The 13,642-nt window shown below is 43.3% G+C and overlaps 1 protein-coding gene and 1 long non-coding RNA gene across 16 annotated transcripts in view; both read right to left on the reverse strand.

Moving 5' to 3' along the window:
- Positions 1-748, reverse strand: part of LOC117875224 — a 1,484-nt gene extending 736 nt beyond the window's left edge. The window contains exon 1 of the long non-coding RNA XR_004645229.1: positions 710-748. This is a non-coding gene — a long non-coding RNA (uncharacterized LOC117875224). The remainder of the gene's footprint in view (positions 1-709) is intronic.
- Positions 1-13,642, reverse strand: part of MLIP (muscular LMNA interacting protein) — a 166,274-nt gene that overhangs the window by 23,164 nt on the left and 129,468 nt on the right. For 11 of the 15 annotated variants that reach the window (XR_004645227.1, XM_034766319.1, XM_034766310.1 and 8 more), the window contains one exon: positions 9,194-9,382. The exons of 3 other annotated variants lie outside the window; for them this stretch is intronic. Coding sequence is in view for 11 of the 12 variants with exons in the window: in XM_034766319.1 (XP_034622210.1) it covers positions 9,194-9,382 (189 nt within the window). In the remaining variant the exon portion in view is untranslated. Of the gene's footprint in view, positions 1-9,193; positions 9,383-12,347; positions 13,630-13,642 lie in introns of those variants that run through there. One more of the 15 variants, XM_034766316.1, reaches the window with a different exon arrangement.

Raw genomic sequence — 13,642 nt, forward strand, 5'->3', positions numbered from 1 at the left:
CCTTGGTGTTCACACCTCAACTGCTAGCAGAGCACCTCACCCTCCCTGATTGAACTAACCTCGTTATCTCCACACTAATATATACCTGCCTCTAGAGATTTCCATTACTTGCATCTGAAGAAGTGAGGTTCTTACCCACGAAAGCTTATGCTCCCAATACTTCTGTTAGTCTCAAAGGTGCCACAGGACCCTCTGTTGCTTTTTTCAAAATGGTGAGTAAGGGGGACTGATTGTTTCAGGGCTGCACTGTCCTCTGGGTTTCTGTGCCTTGGGGAGAGCCAACAGCTTCAGGGGGCACCAACACTGAACACTGTCCCAACATTTTCCACAGGAGTTCGTCCTGGACGATATCTTGCTGCTGAGGGTGACCTGGGAAGCAAGGGAGGGTCTTCTACTGCAATGCGGCTTCCGCCCTGGCCCATATGCAGCTTGCCTGTGTGCAGCAATGGTCCCCCCGCCCCTCGCAGCACAGTGGCGTGAACACGTTAGCCTGGCTGGGACAAGGACCACAGTGGCTCTCCCGATAAACCTGCGCAAGCGCATTGCACACATTCTGGATGAGACATTCGAGGAGATTACTGAGGCCGATTACCGCGATGTGATAAACCACATCAATGCACTATTCCGCATCTAGGCATGCATGCCTAACCCTCCTCTCCCAAAGAGCCCGCACCAAAAAAATTCCTTCCCGAAAAAAAAACCCGCTTACCGGGAACCTGCTCTTCTGTTTGTCCTCCACCAAGTACCGGCCGCTGCAACTGGCTACCTTCTTCCTGGCTCGAGAAGAGCTCCTGGCTGCATGGCTCCAGGGATTCCGGGGTGTCTCCATCCGGCCCACCACCATCACTCCCAATTTCCTCCTCACACCGGCTCTGAAGTGTCCATGGTGGTGCTCGGAGTGGAGGTGCGGTTAACCCCAAGTATCGCATCCAGCTCTTTGTAGAATCGGCAGGTCGCGGGGGGAGCACCCGAGCGGCCGTTTGCGTCACGGGCTTTGCAGTAGGCACTCTGCAGCTCTTTCACTTTAATCCTGCACTGCAAGGCGTCCCAGTCATGGCCCCTTTCCATCATGTCCTTTGATACCTTCCCGAAGGTATCGTAATTCCTACGGCTGGAGCGCAGCTGGGACTGTACAGCTTCCTCCCCCCAAACACTGTTGAGGTCCAGCAACTCGCCATTGCTCCATGCTGGGGCTCGCTTGGCGTGTGGAGGCATGGACACCTGGAAAGATTCGCTGATAGTACTCCACACCATGCTGGGCTGAGCAAACAGGAAGGGGATTTTTAAAATTCCCGGGGAATGTAAAGGGTGGGTCACATGGTTGGTTACCTGAGGCCAGGGCAGTAGAGTTTGAACTGATGACCAGAGTGGCTAGAACAGGCATTGTGGGATACTGCCGAATAATTCTGGAGGCCATTCACAGCGCATTGGGCGGCCACACTGGCGCAATACTCGCTATTCCTCTCGGAGAGGTGGAGTACATGCAGCGCTGCAATCACGGAGATACAGCGCTACAAATGCCTTGCCAGTGTGACGGGGAGTGAGTTACAGTGCTGGGGGAGCCTTTACAGCGTTTAACTCGCCAAGGCCGTAGACTAAAAGCAAATTATCAGTTGGAATCAGATTTCCTGTTATCTTTGGTGCAGTTAAATATGAATGGTTTTGCTTCCTGGAATGGCATTGTTATGCCAGAAGATGTTAATGGCCACCATCATATGGGACATTAATCTAGAGATAATCTCTGATCTCATTAAGGTTGATAGGTGTGCTAACTACTCATGCCAAATGGAAGGAGAGATTTAACTCCCAGTATGCAGTGCTAACTGGAAACAATAGGAAATCACAGAGCCTTTTCACAAAGCCTGTGATTTTAGGGAGTTCCCTGGGACTGACTGAAAACACAAGGGCTAGGAGATGGATTGTTTGTCACTGAGTGTGTATGTATGCATGAGAGGCAATAAACAAGGGAAGCATTCATGAATGTGGCCCTGGGAGGAAGCAGAGAGACAGCTTCTTTTGGGCACAGAACTCACTGGACAGGTAAGGTTGGATTTCTAAGTAAGGAAACTGCCTGCTGTTTGTTTGCCCACAAATTCCAACCAGTGCCAGAGAGAAATGCACACAGGAGATACCATAATAGTAAGCTTTAACATTCTCTGGCAGCTACATGTTCACATCTGTAGAGGAGACTTCACTAACAATTTTCCCAGCTTTATCTCTATCGTAGGGCTGGTCTACACTGCTAAGGTTTTTCACCATAAGGCAGCTTTTGGCAATGAAACAGCAGAGGTGTACACACTGCAAAGCCACTTTTTGCAACAAACTCCTCAGTTGCAGCGCTGTAAAAAAACCACCTCAACGAGAGACATAAGGCCTTTTTGTGCTAAGGTTTTATTGCCGTAGTGCTAGTGTAGACACCCATGCTTGATTTTAGCACTGTTATTGGCCTCCGGAAGGTGTCCCACAATGCCCATCCTGACCACTCTGGTCAGCAGTTTCAACTCTGCTGCCCTGCTGCCAGGTAAACAACCTTCCACCCCTCCCCCTTTAAAGCCCTGGGAATTTTGAAATTCTCCTTCCTATTTGCTCAGCGTGAACAGCTCATATTGCATCCTCCCTTCCAGGTGACCATGGCGGCTCCACACAGCAAACAATCTCCTGCTTGGACCACTGCGAAGCTAATGGATCTGATGAGTGTTTGGAAAGAGGAGGCTGTGCAGTCCCAACTGCCCTCTAGCCGTAGGAATTTCTATACCTACAGCCAGATCACGTGTACCTTGCATGACAAGGGATATGAGCGGGACACGCTGCAGTGCAGAACAAAGGTGAAGGAGCTGAGGAATACGTACCACAAGGCAAGGGAGGCAAACCATCGCTTCAGTGTTACTTCCCAGACCTGCTGGTTTTATAAGGCGTTGGAGACTATCCTAGGCGGTGACCCCACCTCCACTGCCAAGAGCAAAATCAGCAGCCAGGTGTTCTGCCTCGGCAGTCCACCCCTGAGTAAATTTTTCACCCTTCCCTTCACAAATATGCTGCGTACAACACGCGGTTATAACCATGGGAACATTTTCCTCATTAAAGTCTAACCTGCCATACAGGCATTGCCAGCGTGCCTTTAATCAGCCAAACACACATTCAATGGTCATTCTGCCCCTATTCAGCCTGTTGTTGAACTGCTCCTTACTGCTATCCCTTTCTGCAAAGCTATCCACAATTGTTGAACTGCTCCTTACTGCTCATCCATGTATGGCTTCATGAGCCATGGCATTAAGGGGTACACTGGGTCTCCCAGGATCACTATGGGCATTTTGACTTCCCCTATGGTGATCCTCTGGTCTGGAAAGAAAGTCCCTGCTTGCAGCTTTCTGTACAGGCCAGTGTCCTAAAGATATTGGCATCATGCACTTTTCTGGACCACCCTGCACTGATGTCAGTGAAATGCCCATGGTGATCCATAAGTGCCTGCAAAATCATGGAGAAGTACCCCTTCCGATTGATGTATTCCATTGCAAGGTAATCCAGTGCCAGATTGGAATATGCTTGCCATCTATCACTCCACTGCAGTTTGCAGAGATGGATTTCCATAATCCATCCACAATTTCACGCACGCTGCCAAGAGTCATGGTCTTTCACAGCAGGATGTGATTAATGGCCTTGCACACTTGCATTAACATAGCCCCAAGAGTCGACGTCCCCACTCCAAACTGGTTCGCAACTGACTGGTAGCAGTCTGGAGTCGCCAGCTTCCACACTGTGATTGCCACATGCTTCTCCACTAAGAGGGTAGCTCTTATTTGGGTGTCCTTGCGCTGCAGGGCTGGGATGAGTTCAGCACACAGTTCCAGGAAGGTGGCTTTCTGCATCTGAAAGTTCTGTAGCCACTGCTCATCATCCCAGACCTGCATAATTATGTGATCCCACCACTCTGTGCTAGTTTCCCAAGCCCAAAAGTGACGTTCCACTGTGTTCAGCTGTTTTGTGAATGCCAAAAGCAATTTAATATTGCTGCTTTCCATGTCAGACCCTGCGTCAGGCAACTGTGACTGCGTTTGCCTTTATAACTTCAAAATTAACTCCACTGCTATTCACGATATGCTAGTGATAGCTAGCAGAGCAGTGGAAATCAGCATGGAATCCATTCCTGCAGATAGATGTGGCGAGGCAAGAAGAAAACAAGGGATGTTGAAAAATACCGCGAACTGAAGACAAAAGCACATGGAATGCTGGGACAGAAAGCAGTGCATCATGGGGCATTGAGCCCGGACCCATGATGCGCCACAACCCCCTGCACCTTCACACAAGACTTGGCGGCAGAAGGGGGAGAGCTGCTCTGTGGGATAGCTACCCACAGTGCACTGTTCTGATTGCCGATGCAAGTGCCACAAGTGTGAATACGCTATGCCGCCAGTGGAAGACAATGTGAACAAACAACAATGATTTTCTTTAAACGCTTTTTTATAAGCAACCAAACTCTCGGTGAAAAACCTCTGCCAGTATAGACATAGACTTAGTTTCTTTGTTACCTCCAAAGTAATTTTGCTGGATTATAGAAAAAATAATATTGATAAAAATGCATGCCTACCAGAGTCCAGAAGTTAAAATTCAACATTTAAATATCAACGTTCAAAAGAGAGAAACTCTCACCTAGGACAACAAGTAACTTGTGTGATGTCGGGAAAAAAAGAAATACTTTTCCATGGCAACCTTGAAATGCAGTTTCCATTCGTAGCAAAGATAACGTTAGCAAATAGGATGTCAATTCCTGTTATGATGCCGTGAATCAGAATTTAAACTCTAGTGGGTAAACACTGCTGAGTTCATTACATTATCAAAGTGGTGCAGTGTGAAAAACACTTAAAGATTCCTTTAAATAGTCTCCATACAAACTAAGGTGTTAATCCTGCAATTAGTTATGCCAGACAGATCCCTGTGTCCATGCAGACACTCAATGACTTTGAAGGGGCTCTAGTCAGGTCCAGGGTGTGTGAAGCAAGTTGCAGGATTGAAGTCTCACACATGCCATGTGACTATAATCAAAGCAGAGAAAATTCACCATCTGAAGGTTTGTATTATATGTTGACCCTGCAATCTTCACTCATATAAATAATATCTGTGTAAAGGCTGTTTGTCTGAAAAGGGTTTGCAGGATTGGGGCAAACCCTTTTTCAAATTCTCTACACGTCTTTGAAGAGCAACATTATCCCAAATCAAATGTTGGGATTTTGCTAGTAAAGATATTAATTGAAAGGGAGATTTTCACAGGTACAAATGGGAGTTAAGTGCCCAACTCACATGGACAAAAATTCAAATGAGAGTTTGAGAGTCAGTGAGAGTTTTCCACCTATGTCTCGTTTGTGCCTGTGAAAATCTCCCCTGCCACACGCACACTCCAATTGATATTTTATCGTTTTCTTCTCCAATATTTAATCCAATATTGTCTCCATATGAATAGGAGCAGAATGAGTCTGTTGACAGAACTACTAATGGAATCCCCCTTTTAACCTGGGACCTGGAAAGTAGTGGATTGACTCATGTATAATATATCAGGAGTAGAAACAATTTTAGAGGATGTAAAATCACAGTGGAACCCAAGGGAGGATCTACAGGAGGAGGGTTTTTACTTACAGAAGAAGGATCAGCAGCAAAATGCTGATCTGGTAGCATCTCCCCTTGGCTTCTTGATTCACCAGTTACTTTGCATAGCAGAGGATTACCTCTCTTGTATTAAAAAAGGGGTGTCACCCCGGACTGAATAAAGGCAATCTAATGTCCTAGGCTCACCAGGACATACGGCCACCGATGACTCTACTCCCACAGCCTTCTCTAGAGGAGCAGCAGAATGGGCCCCCTTTTCCCTTCCAGAAGCAATAGAGCAGATGTTCCACTGCCATCCAGAGGCCTGGGTGACTGTAGGGGATTCTCCATTACTTGGTCTAGTAATTGGATTGCATCTGCTTATATGGGTGGGCTGAGCCAGCTCACTATTCTTCTCCAGCCATGCACAGAATCCTCTCTTGGGTGGCGGGGACCCCCAGAGCAGGGAGCAAGGACAGCTCACGTCGCCTCTCAGAGCTGTTTCAGGCTCCGTCCAGGCATCACTGCATTGGTTACACTCCGGTCACACATATGACAAGGACCAGAAACGTGGTGGGGGGTTTTAAATGAAAGCTGAAATTCTGATGTAATCACATGACTCCTGGATTTGGAGACCTATGCACATGCCTAAAGTGCTGGTGCCTTAATCCAGCCCTGATATCACTTAGGAGGGAAAGAAGAAGAAAAGAGAAGGAGACATTAAAAGTGGAATAGCAATAATCTTATCTTACTTGTGGTCTTTTAAGATCCAGGAGTAGTGATAAGAGCAACAATGCTGGAGGGCACAGAGTCCAGCTAGATCAGAATCAATTTATCTAATGGGGGAAACCTGTTTTTATTTAGGACTAGCTGCACAGGGATAGAATATCAGGGATGGAAGGAACCTCAGGAGGTCATCTAGTCTAACCCCCTCCTGAAAGCGGGACCAATCCCCAGACAGATTTTTGCTCCAGATCCATAAATAGCCCCCTCAAGGATTGAACTCACAACCCTGGGTTTAGGAAGCCAATGCTCAAACCACTGAGCTATCCCTTCCTCCAGTTTGCTGGCCTTTCAATTCTCAGCAACACTCCTCCACGCTCCAGTCCTCTCTCCTTCCTTGCTCCATCCTGTCTGCCTGAAGCAGGAGTTTTTCATTAGGTTCCTGACAGGGCCTTATTTGGCTACAGATGCTCCAATTAACCTGTAGTAACCTTCCCTAGTCTATAGGGAACAATGCCTTTATTAGCCTAGGGCTTATACATCTCCCCTCTTCTACTGCCCCCTGAACCTGCTGTATCACAATATTAATAAGGATTCTGAGTTGATTACTTAAGTCTCTGGAACATCCCTCTTTCTTTTCAAGCACAGGGTGTCTCATACTCTCTAGAAATGCCTTTGCTGTTGATTAGTGGTGGCAAATTCCCACTTTAGAACAAAAGATTCATTCTTCGGCTATGTCTGTATCATAGAATCATAGTATCATAGAAGATTAGGGTTGGAAGAGACCTCAGCAGGGCCGGCTCCAGGGTTTTTGCCGCCCCAAGCAGCGGGGGGGGGGGGGGGGGAGAAGCCGCGATCGCAATCGGCGGCACTTCGGCGGCAGCTCCACTGCGCTGCTTTCTTCTTCGGCGGCGGGTCTTTCCCTCCGACAGGGACCAAGGGACCCGCCACCGAATTGCCGCCTAAGAGCCGGATGTGCCGCCCCTTCCCCTTGGCCGCCCCAAGCACCTCCTTACTGCGCTGGTGCCTGGAGCCGGCCCTGGACCTCAGGAGGTCATCTAGTTCAACCCCCTGCTCAAAGCAGGACCAACCCCAACTAAATCATCCCAGCCAGGGCTTTGTCAAGTCAGGCCTTAAAAACCTTCAAGGATGGAGATTCCACCACCTCCTTAAGTAACCCATTCCAGTGCTTCACCATCCTGCTAGTGAAATAGTTTTTCCTAATATCCAACCTAGACCTCCCCCGCTGCAACTTGAGACCATTGCTCCTTGTTCTGCCATCTGCCAACACTGAGAACAGCCGAGCGCCATCCTCTTTGGAACCCCCTTTCAGGTAGTTGAAGGCTGCTATCAAATCCCCCCCTCACTCTTCTCTTCTGCAGACTAAATAAGCCCAGTTCCCTCAGCCTCTCCTCATAAGTCATGTGCCCTAGCCCCCTAATCATTTTCGTTGCCCTCCGCTGGACTCTTTCCAATTTGTCCACATCCTTTCTGTAGTGGGGGCCCAAAACTGAATGCAGTACTCCAGATGTGGCCTCACCAGTGCCGAATAGAGGTGAATAATCACTTCCCTTGATCTGCTGGCAATCTCCTACTAATGCAGCCCAATATGTCGTTAGCTTTCTTGGCAACAAGGGTACACTGTTGACTCATATCCAGCTTCTAATCCACTGTAATCCCAGGTCCTTTTCTGCAGAACTGCTGCTTAGCTAGTCGGTCCCCAGCCAGTAGCAGTGCATGGGATTCTTCTGTCCTAAGTGCAGGACTATGCACTTGACCTTGTTGAACCTCATCAAATTTCTTTTGACCCAATCTGCCAAAATCCTTTTGGCTGTGTGAACTGGTCATTAAAATTGTCCCCTTATGAAGCAGCAACCTTGAAAATATCTCACTGTAAATTACTGAGTAAGTAAAAATGTCTGGAAAGTTTAGCAAAACGTAGATTAGCACATTTTCATATTTGTGGTTTTTTAAAGCCTGTATAAATCTAATGAAGTGAACAAACAATAACCAATAATCGTTATGGGAATCTCAAGATTTTAGTTTCCCCTGAAGAAGAAACTGTGATACAGCATAAAGAAACAGCCCCCACATGCTCTTTTAATCAAATCACTTTTAAAGAAATGCAAACTGTCTCAAGGCAAGGATAGGATTAACTTCCATGTCATATTGGGCTAAGCCTTTTGGCCAGATTTTGTCTAATTCCTTCAAGGTAAATAAGAAAGTGAGAGGGAGTAAGAAGCTTCAGTTTAGATATTCAGAGGTATTTAGACACTTAACTGCCATTGATTTCAATGAGGGTTAAGCATCTAAATACCTTTGAGGACCTGGGACTTTCTTTCCACACAAATGCCCCCAAACAGTAGCTGGGCACAATCGTAAGTGCCAATGCAGCAAACACTTACACATCTAGTTAGCTTTAAATTCATTGGCTTTAATGGGACTCCTCAATAAGGAAAGTTAAGCACCAGTAAATGTTTATAAGGTTATAGTCCCTGAGTGCAAGGATAGTGTGAGCCTTGCTCCTACAGCAGAACTGGGGATGGAGAGGGGAAGTCAGGATCTGACCTTTCCTCCCACCACACACTCATGAAGGATGGCAAAATAAGTTCTTGCGGGGGAGGGAAGGAAGGGGGAGTGGAGCACAAGTTCTGCATTGTGAAAGGGTGATGATACAGCCATTATTCCCTGAAGCTCCAGGAGATATTATGTCTGTCTGTGGCACAACGTCTCCCAGAGCATCTCCTGGGCAGCTCCCCTGTCCCAACATAGGGGTGTGGTCTAAAGCCACAGCTGAACTCCATCCACTTGTAAAATTTATTTTCCAGTCCAGCAGAAGAATGCTGAATTACATCAGACTTGACACAAGACAATAGCAGCACCGAAGGCTCACCTTATTATACAAAGCGTTGTGACTGTAAGGCCTATAAGAACTGTCATGAACATCGCATAAGATGGAAGACAAATGACTGAAGGGCCCGGGGGTTAGACAGTCAGCATGGCAGATAGACTGTGGATGTAATGGGGACTTAGTTGCGGGGATCAATTTAGTCGGATACAGAGGACGGAGGGGAGCGTTGTCCTAGAGAGAAGAAAAGCATATAAAGAGTTTGATTAGTGGACAAAAAAAGAAGCCTTGTGCAGAGGTTAATATGATTGCACCAGTGTAACCAAGGGGGGAGTTTGGGCCAGAATACAAAGCATAAATAGTCTGGAGACTTTTTAAGGTGGGATGCCTTGGTAGCAGAAGTGCTCAGAAAACAAACAATATTTGACAAATACTGTGATGTTTTTATTTCTAAATGTGACTGATTTATTATACAAGAGAAAAGTTAGCGTTAACCAAATTTATATTAGGTAATATAATAAATTTAAAGCATACACAAAAAACTTTCCATCCATTTTATTCTGAATGTTTAGTAATTACATTAGGGAAGGTACATGCATATGAAACTTCCCTCCTCAATGCTTTCAGCTTTTTAGAGTAATCAATAAGACAGAAAATGGATTTTACAAGCTCTTTGCAGCTGACACATTTAAGATCACTTAAAATGATTCTCCAAACATTTTTAATAAAGGTTAGAGATGGATGCAGGGGGCTATGCTTTTCTGGCAAAATCTCAATCATGTTTTGCCACTGCTTTGATAAATCCAAATCTCTTCAGCTTCTCTCCTCCACTTCCAGTCTAGTTAATGAGCTGGCAGTTGGATTTGGTCATCAAAGCCCTCCCATTTATAGTGCCTGGAGATGCCATATAACAGGATTCTTTGTAACTGTAGCAATCAGCTCCAGGGTGAGAGAATAAACTATTCACATACATAATGTAAGGCCATGGATATACTGAGTATAGAAAACAAGTGGCTGTTGAACCCAATAGAAAAAAAAACCCAGTCAGAAAGGTAGAAGGAAATAGACACCTGACAAATATCAGTGTTCACCAACACTGCATGCTGCTGTTCTTCAGAATAATCCCTATTCCATCAGTGACACAAAGTTTGGACAAAGTTCCTTTTGGCTTTGTTTCAAATTAAGTTTCATTCCTCTCTGGTTCAGCATGGTTACAAATGGGTTTACTTTTAAAGATAAAGAATAGGACTGCTCTTATTCTTAATACTCTTACTTATAAAGAGCTGTAAATGCTCGCAGTTCTCTAGGACCCCATTATTAATTGTTGTTGGTACATTATATTTTCAAAAGAAAAACCATCAGAATTCAATCCTCCAGTGGAGCCTATGGTGAAGCCAGCATATTAGGAGTTGTACAAAAATTATATTATTAATTCAAATTTTCAACCTAATTTAAAATAATTTATTTTTATTTTATGGTGTTCTATTTTATGGTTTTTATTTTATGGTTTTCAATTGGGGATGTCCACGGATTAATGTGTTATTATGAGATCATGTTCCGTTTCATAGCTTCTGTATGGAAGAAAAGAAAACTGCTCTATCTTGTTTTCATTCTAAATAGGGCTGTCGAGCGATTCAAAAAATTAATCACATGATTAAAAAATTGCAATTAATCGTGCTGTTAAACAATAATAAAATACCGTTTATTTAAATGTTTGGATGTTTTCTACATTTTCAAATATATTGATTTCAATTACAACACAGAATACAAAGTGTACACTGCTCACTTTATATATTTTTTACAAATGTTTGCACTGTAAAAATGATAAAAGAAATAGTATTTTTCAATTCCCCCATTACAACTGTAGTACAATCTCTTTATCATGAAAGTTGAACTTACAAACGAAGAATTATGTACAAAAATAACTGCATTCAAACACAAAACAATGTAAAACTTTAGACCCTACAAGTCCCCTCAGTCCTACTTCTTGTACAGCCAATCGCTCAGACAAACAAGTGTATTCACATTTGCAGGAGATAATGCTGCCCACTTCTTATTTACGTCACCTGAAAGTCAGAACAGGCATTCACATGGCACTGCTATAGCCAGTGTTGCAAGATATTTACATGCCAGGTGTGCTAAAGATTCATATGCCCTTCATGCTTCAACCACCATTCCAGAGAACGTATCCACGCTGATGATGGGTTCTGCTCGATAACGATCCAAAGCAGTACGGACCGACGCATGTTCATTTTCATCATCTGAGTCAGATGCCACCAGCAGACGGTTAATTTTCTTTTTTGGTGGTTCGAGTTCTATCGTTTCCACATCAGGGTGTTGTTCTTTTTAGAGTTCTAAAGCATGGTTCACACCTCATCCTTCTCAGATTTTGGAAGGCACTTCAGATTCTTAAACCTTGGGTCGAGTGCTGTAGCTATTTTTAGAAATTTTACATAGGTAACTTCTTTGCGTTTTGTCAAATCTGCAGTGAAAGTGTTCTTAAAATGAACAACATGTGCTAGCTCATAATTCAAGACAGATATAACATGAAATATATGGCAGAATGCAGGTAAAACACAGCAGGAGACATACAATTCTCCCCCAAGGAGTTCTGTAACAAATTTAATTGGAAGCATGTCCTCTGGAATGGTGTCCAAAGCATAAAGGAGCATACAGATGTTTAGCATATCTGGCACATAAATACCGTGCAATGCTGGCTACAAAAGTGCCGTGAAAACACCTGTTCTCACTTGCAGGTGACATTGTATATAAGGAGGCAGCATTATCTCCCATAAATGTAAACAAACTTGTTTGTCTTAGCAATTGGCTGAACAAGAAGTAGGACTAAGTGAACTTGTAGGCTCTACAGTTTTACATTGTTTTGTTTTGGAGTGCAGTTATGTAACAAAAAAAATCTACATTTGTAAGTTGCACTTTCAAGATAAAGAGAATGTACTATGGTCATTATATGAGGTGAATTGAAAAATACTATTTCTTTTATCATTTTTACGGTGCAAACATTTGTAATAAAAAATAATATAAAGGAAGCACTGTGCACTTTGTATTCTGTGCTGTAACTGAAATCAATATATTTGAAAATGTAGAAAAACATCCACAAATATTTAATACATTTCAATTGGTATTCTATTGTTTAACAGTGTGATTAAAGCTGCGATTAATTGTGATTAATTTTTTTAATCATGATTAATTTTGAGTTAATCACGAGTTAACTACGATTAATCGACAGCCCTAATTCTAAATCATGCAAGTGTATAATACATATCCACAGATGAAAAAAATACAGGGAGTCCTTGAACAGCTGCATAAGACATGGTGTTAACCAACTTGTTATGCCCATAAAGGTCTTAGCATCCACAAGACACAAAATCTATCATTTTGATACTTTCATGAAAATTGAGTCTGTCAGTCATTCATTAGCATTTGTAAATAATGCACACGCTCCACTAGCAAATATATCCTTTAAAGCAGCCTTGCAGAATCATCATTAAAATGTACCAGCCAAAGAACAAAGTCTATTCCCATGATAAGGAAAATGCTAAAAATTATGGTATTCTATTGAACCATCAAAAACTTACTCATCCATTTAATGGACATATCGAATTCTTAAATGCTTAAAGGCTCAGAAAATGTAGGCACTGAACTTCAATGTTTCCATAATTAACCAGCCCCATAAAAATATTAATATCTATCTTTTTTGCTGAAAATATAACTGTTTTCAGAAGGGAAAGGTAACTTCATGGTACATTAATTGATTAAATAAGTAAATGATGATACTAACTTCAGTGAATGGTCACTGCTAAAAGCTACACTTCTCTTCTGAAAAACAGCAAATCAGTATGAGCCATTACAAGAAAAAGCCAAAATAAAATCAATGTTTTCCCTGAATATATACATTTTATTGGCACATGGGCATACAGGCAGGACCAAAACATTAATAAAAAGAGCTCCACCCATTTGTATAATTCTACATCTTTTCCAGGGGAATTTTAACAAATTAAGGAACTCCATTTAATTTAGCCTCAAAAAATGATCAGCACACCATTTCAACATTGCCAAAATGCAAGTTCATTCAAAGCACAACAAAATATTATTTTCCTACTTTACATAATAAGATCCTACAAATGAAGACATTCGGGTAAAGGTAGAAGATGAATAATGCAAAAACACATATGTGAAGAACTGCATGAAAAATGCTGAACTTAAAAGCAAATTTTAATACTTTTGTTGTAAGGACAAAGATATTTTCCATATGGAGCAGTTTTGCCTGTCCCATTATAAGTGAAAAACTACTCTCTGCCATGCAAATTATGAGATCCACACAGGAAGTGGTGGAGCTGACGATCACCAAATACAGCTGGCTGCATCACTAGGTCTCAAACTGAATGTCACCCACATGATCACCAGTGCTCATTGTCAAACGGGGAGGCGTGACAGGAAAGGGAATGAGGTAGTGCAGATTTCTAAGAAAAATCA

This window comes from Trachemys scripta, chromosome 3 (assembly GCF_013100865.1).
Source record: "Trachemys scripta elegans isolate TJP31775 chromosome 3, CAS_Tse_1.0, whole genome shotgun sequence".
Classification (NCBI taxonomy): Eukaryota; Metazoa; Chordata; order Testudines; family Emydidae; genus Trachemys; species Trachemys scripta.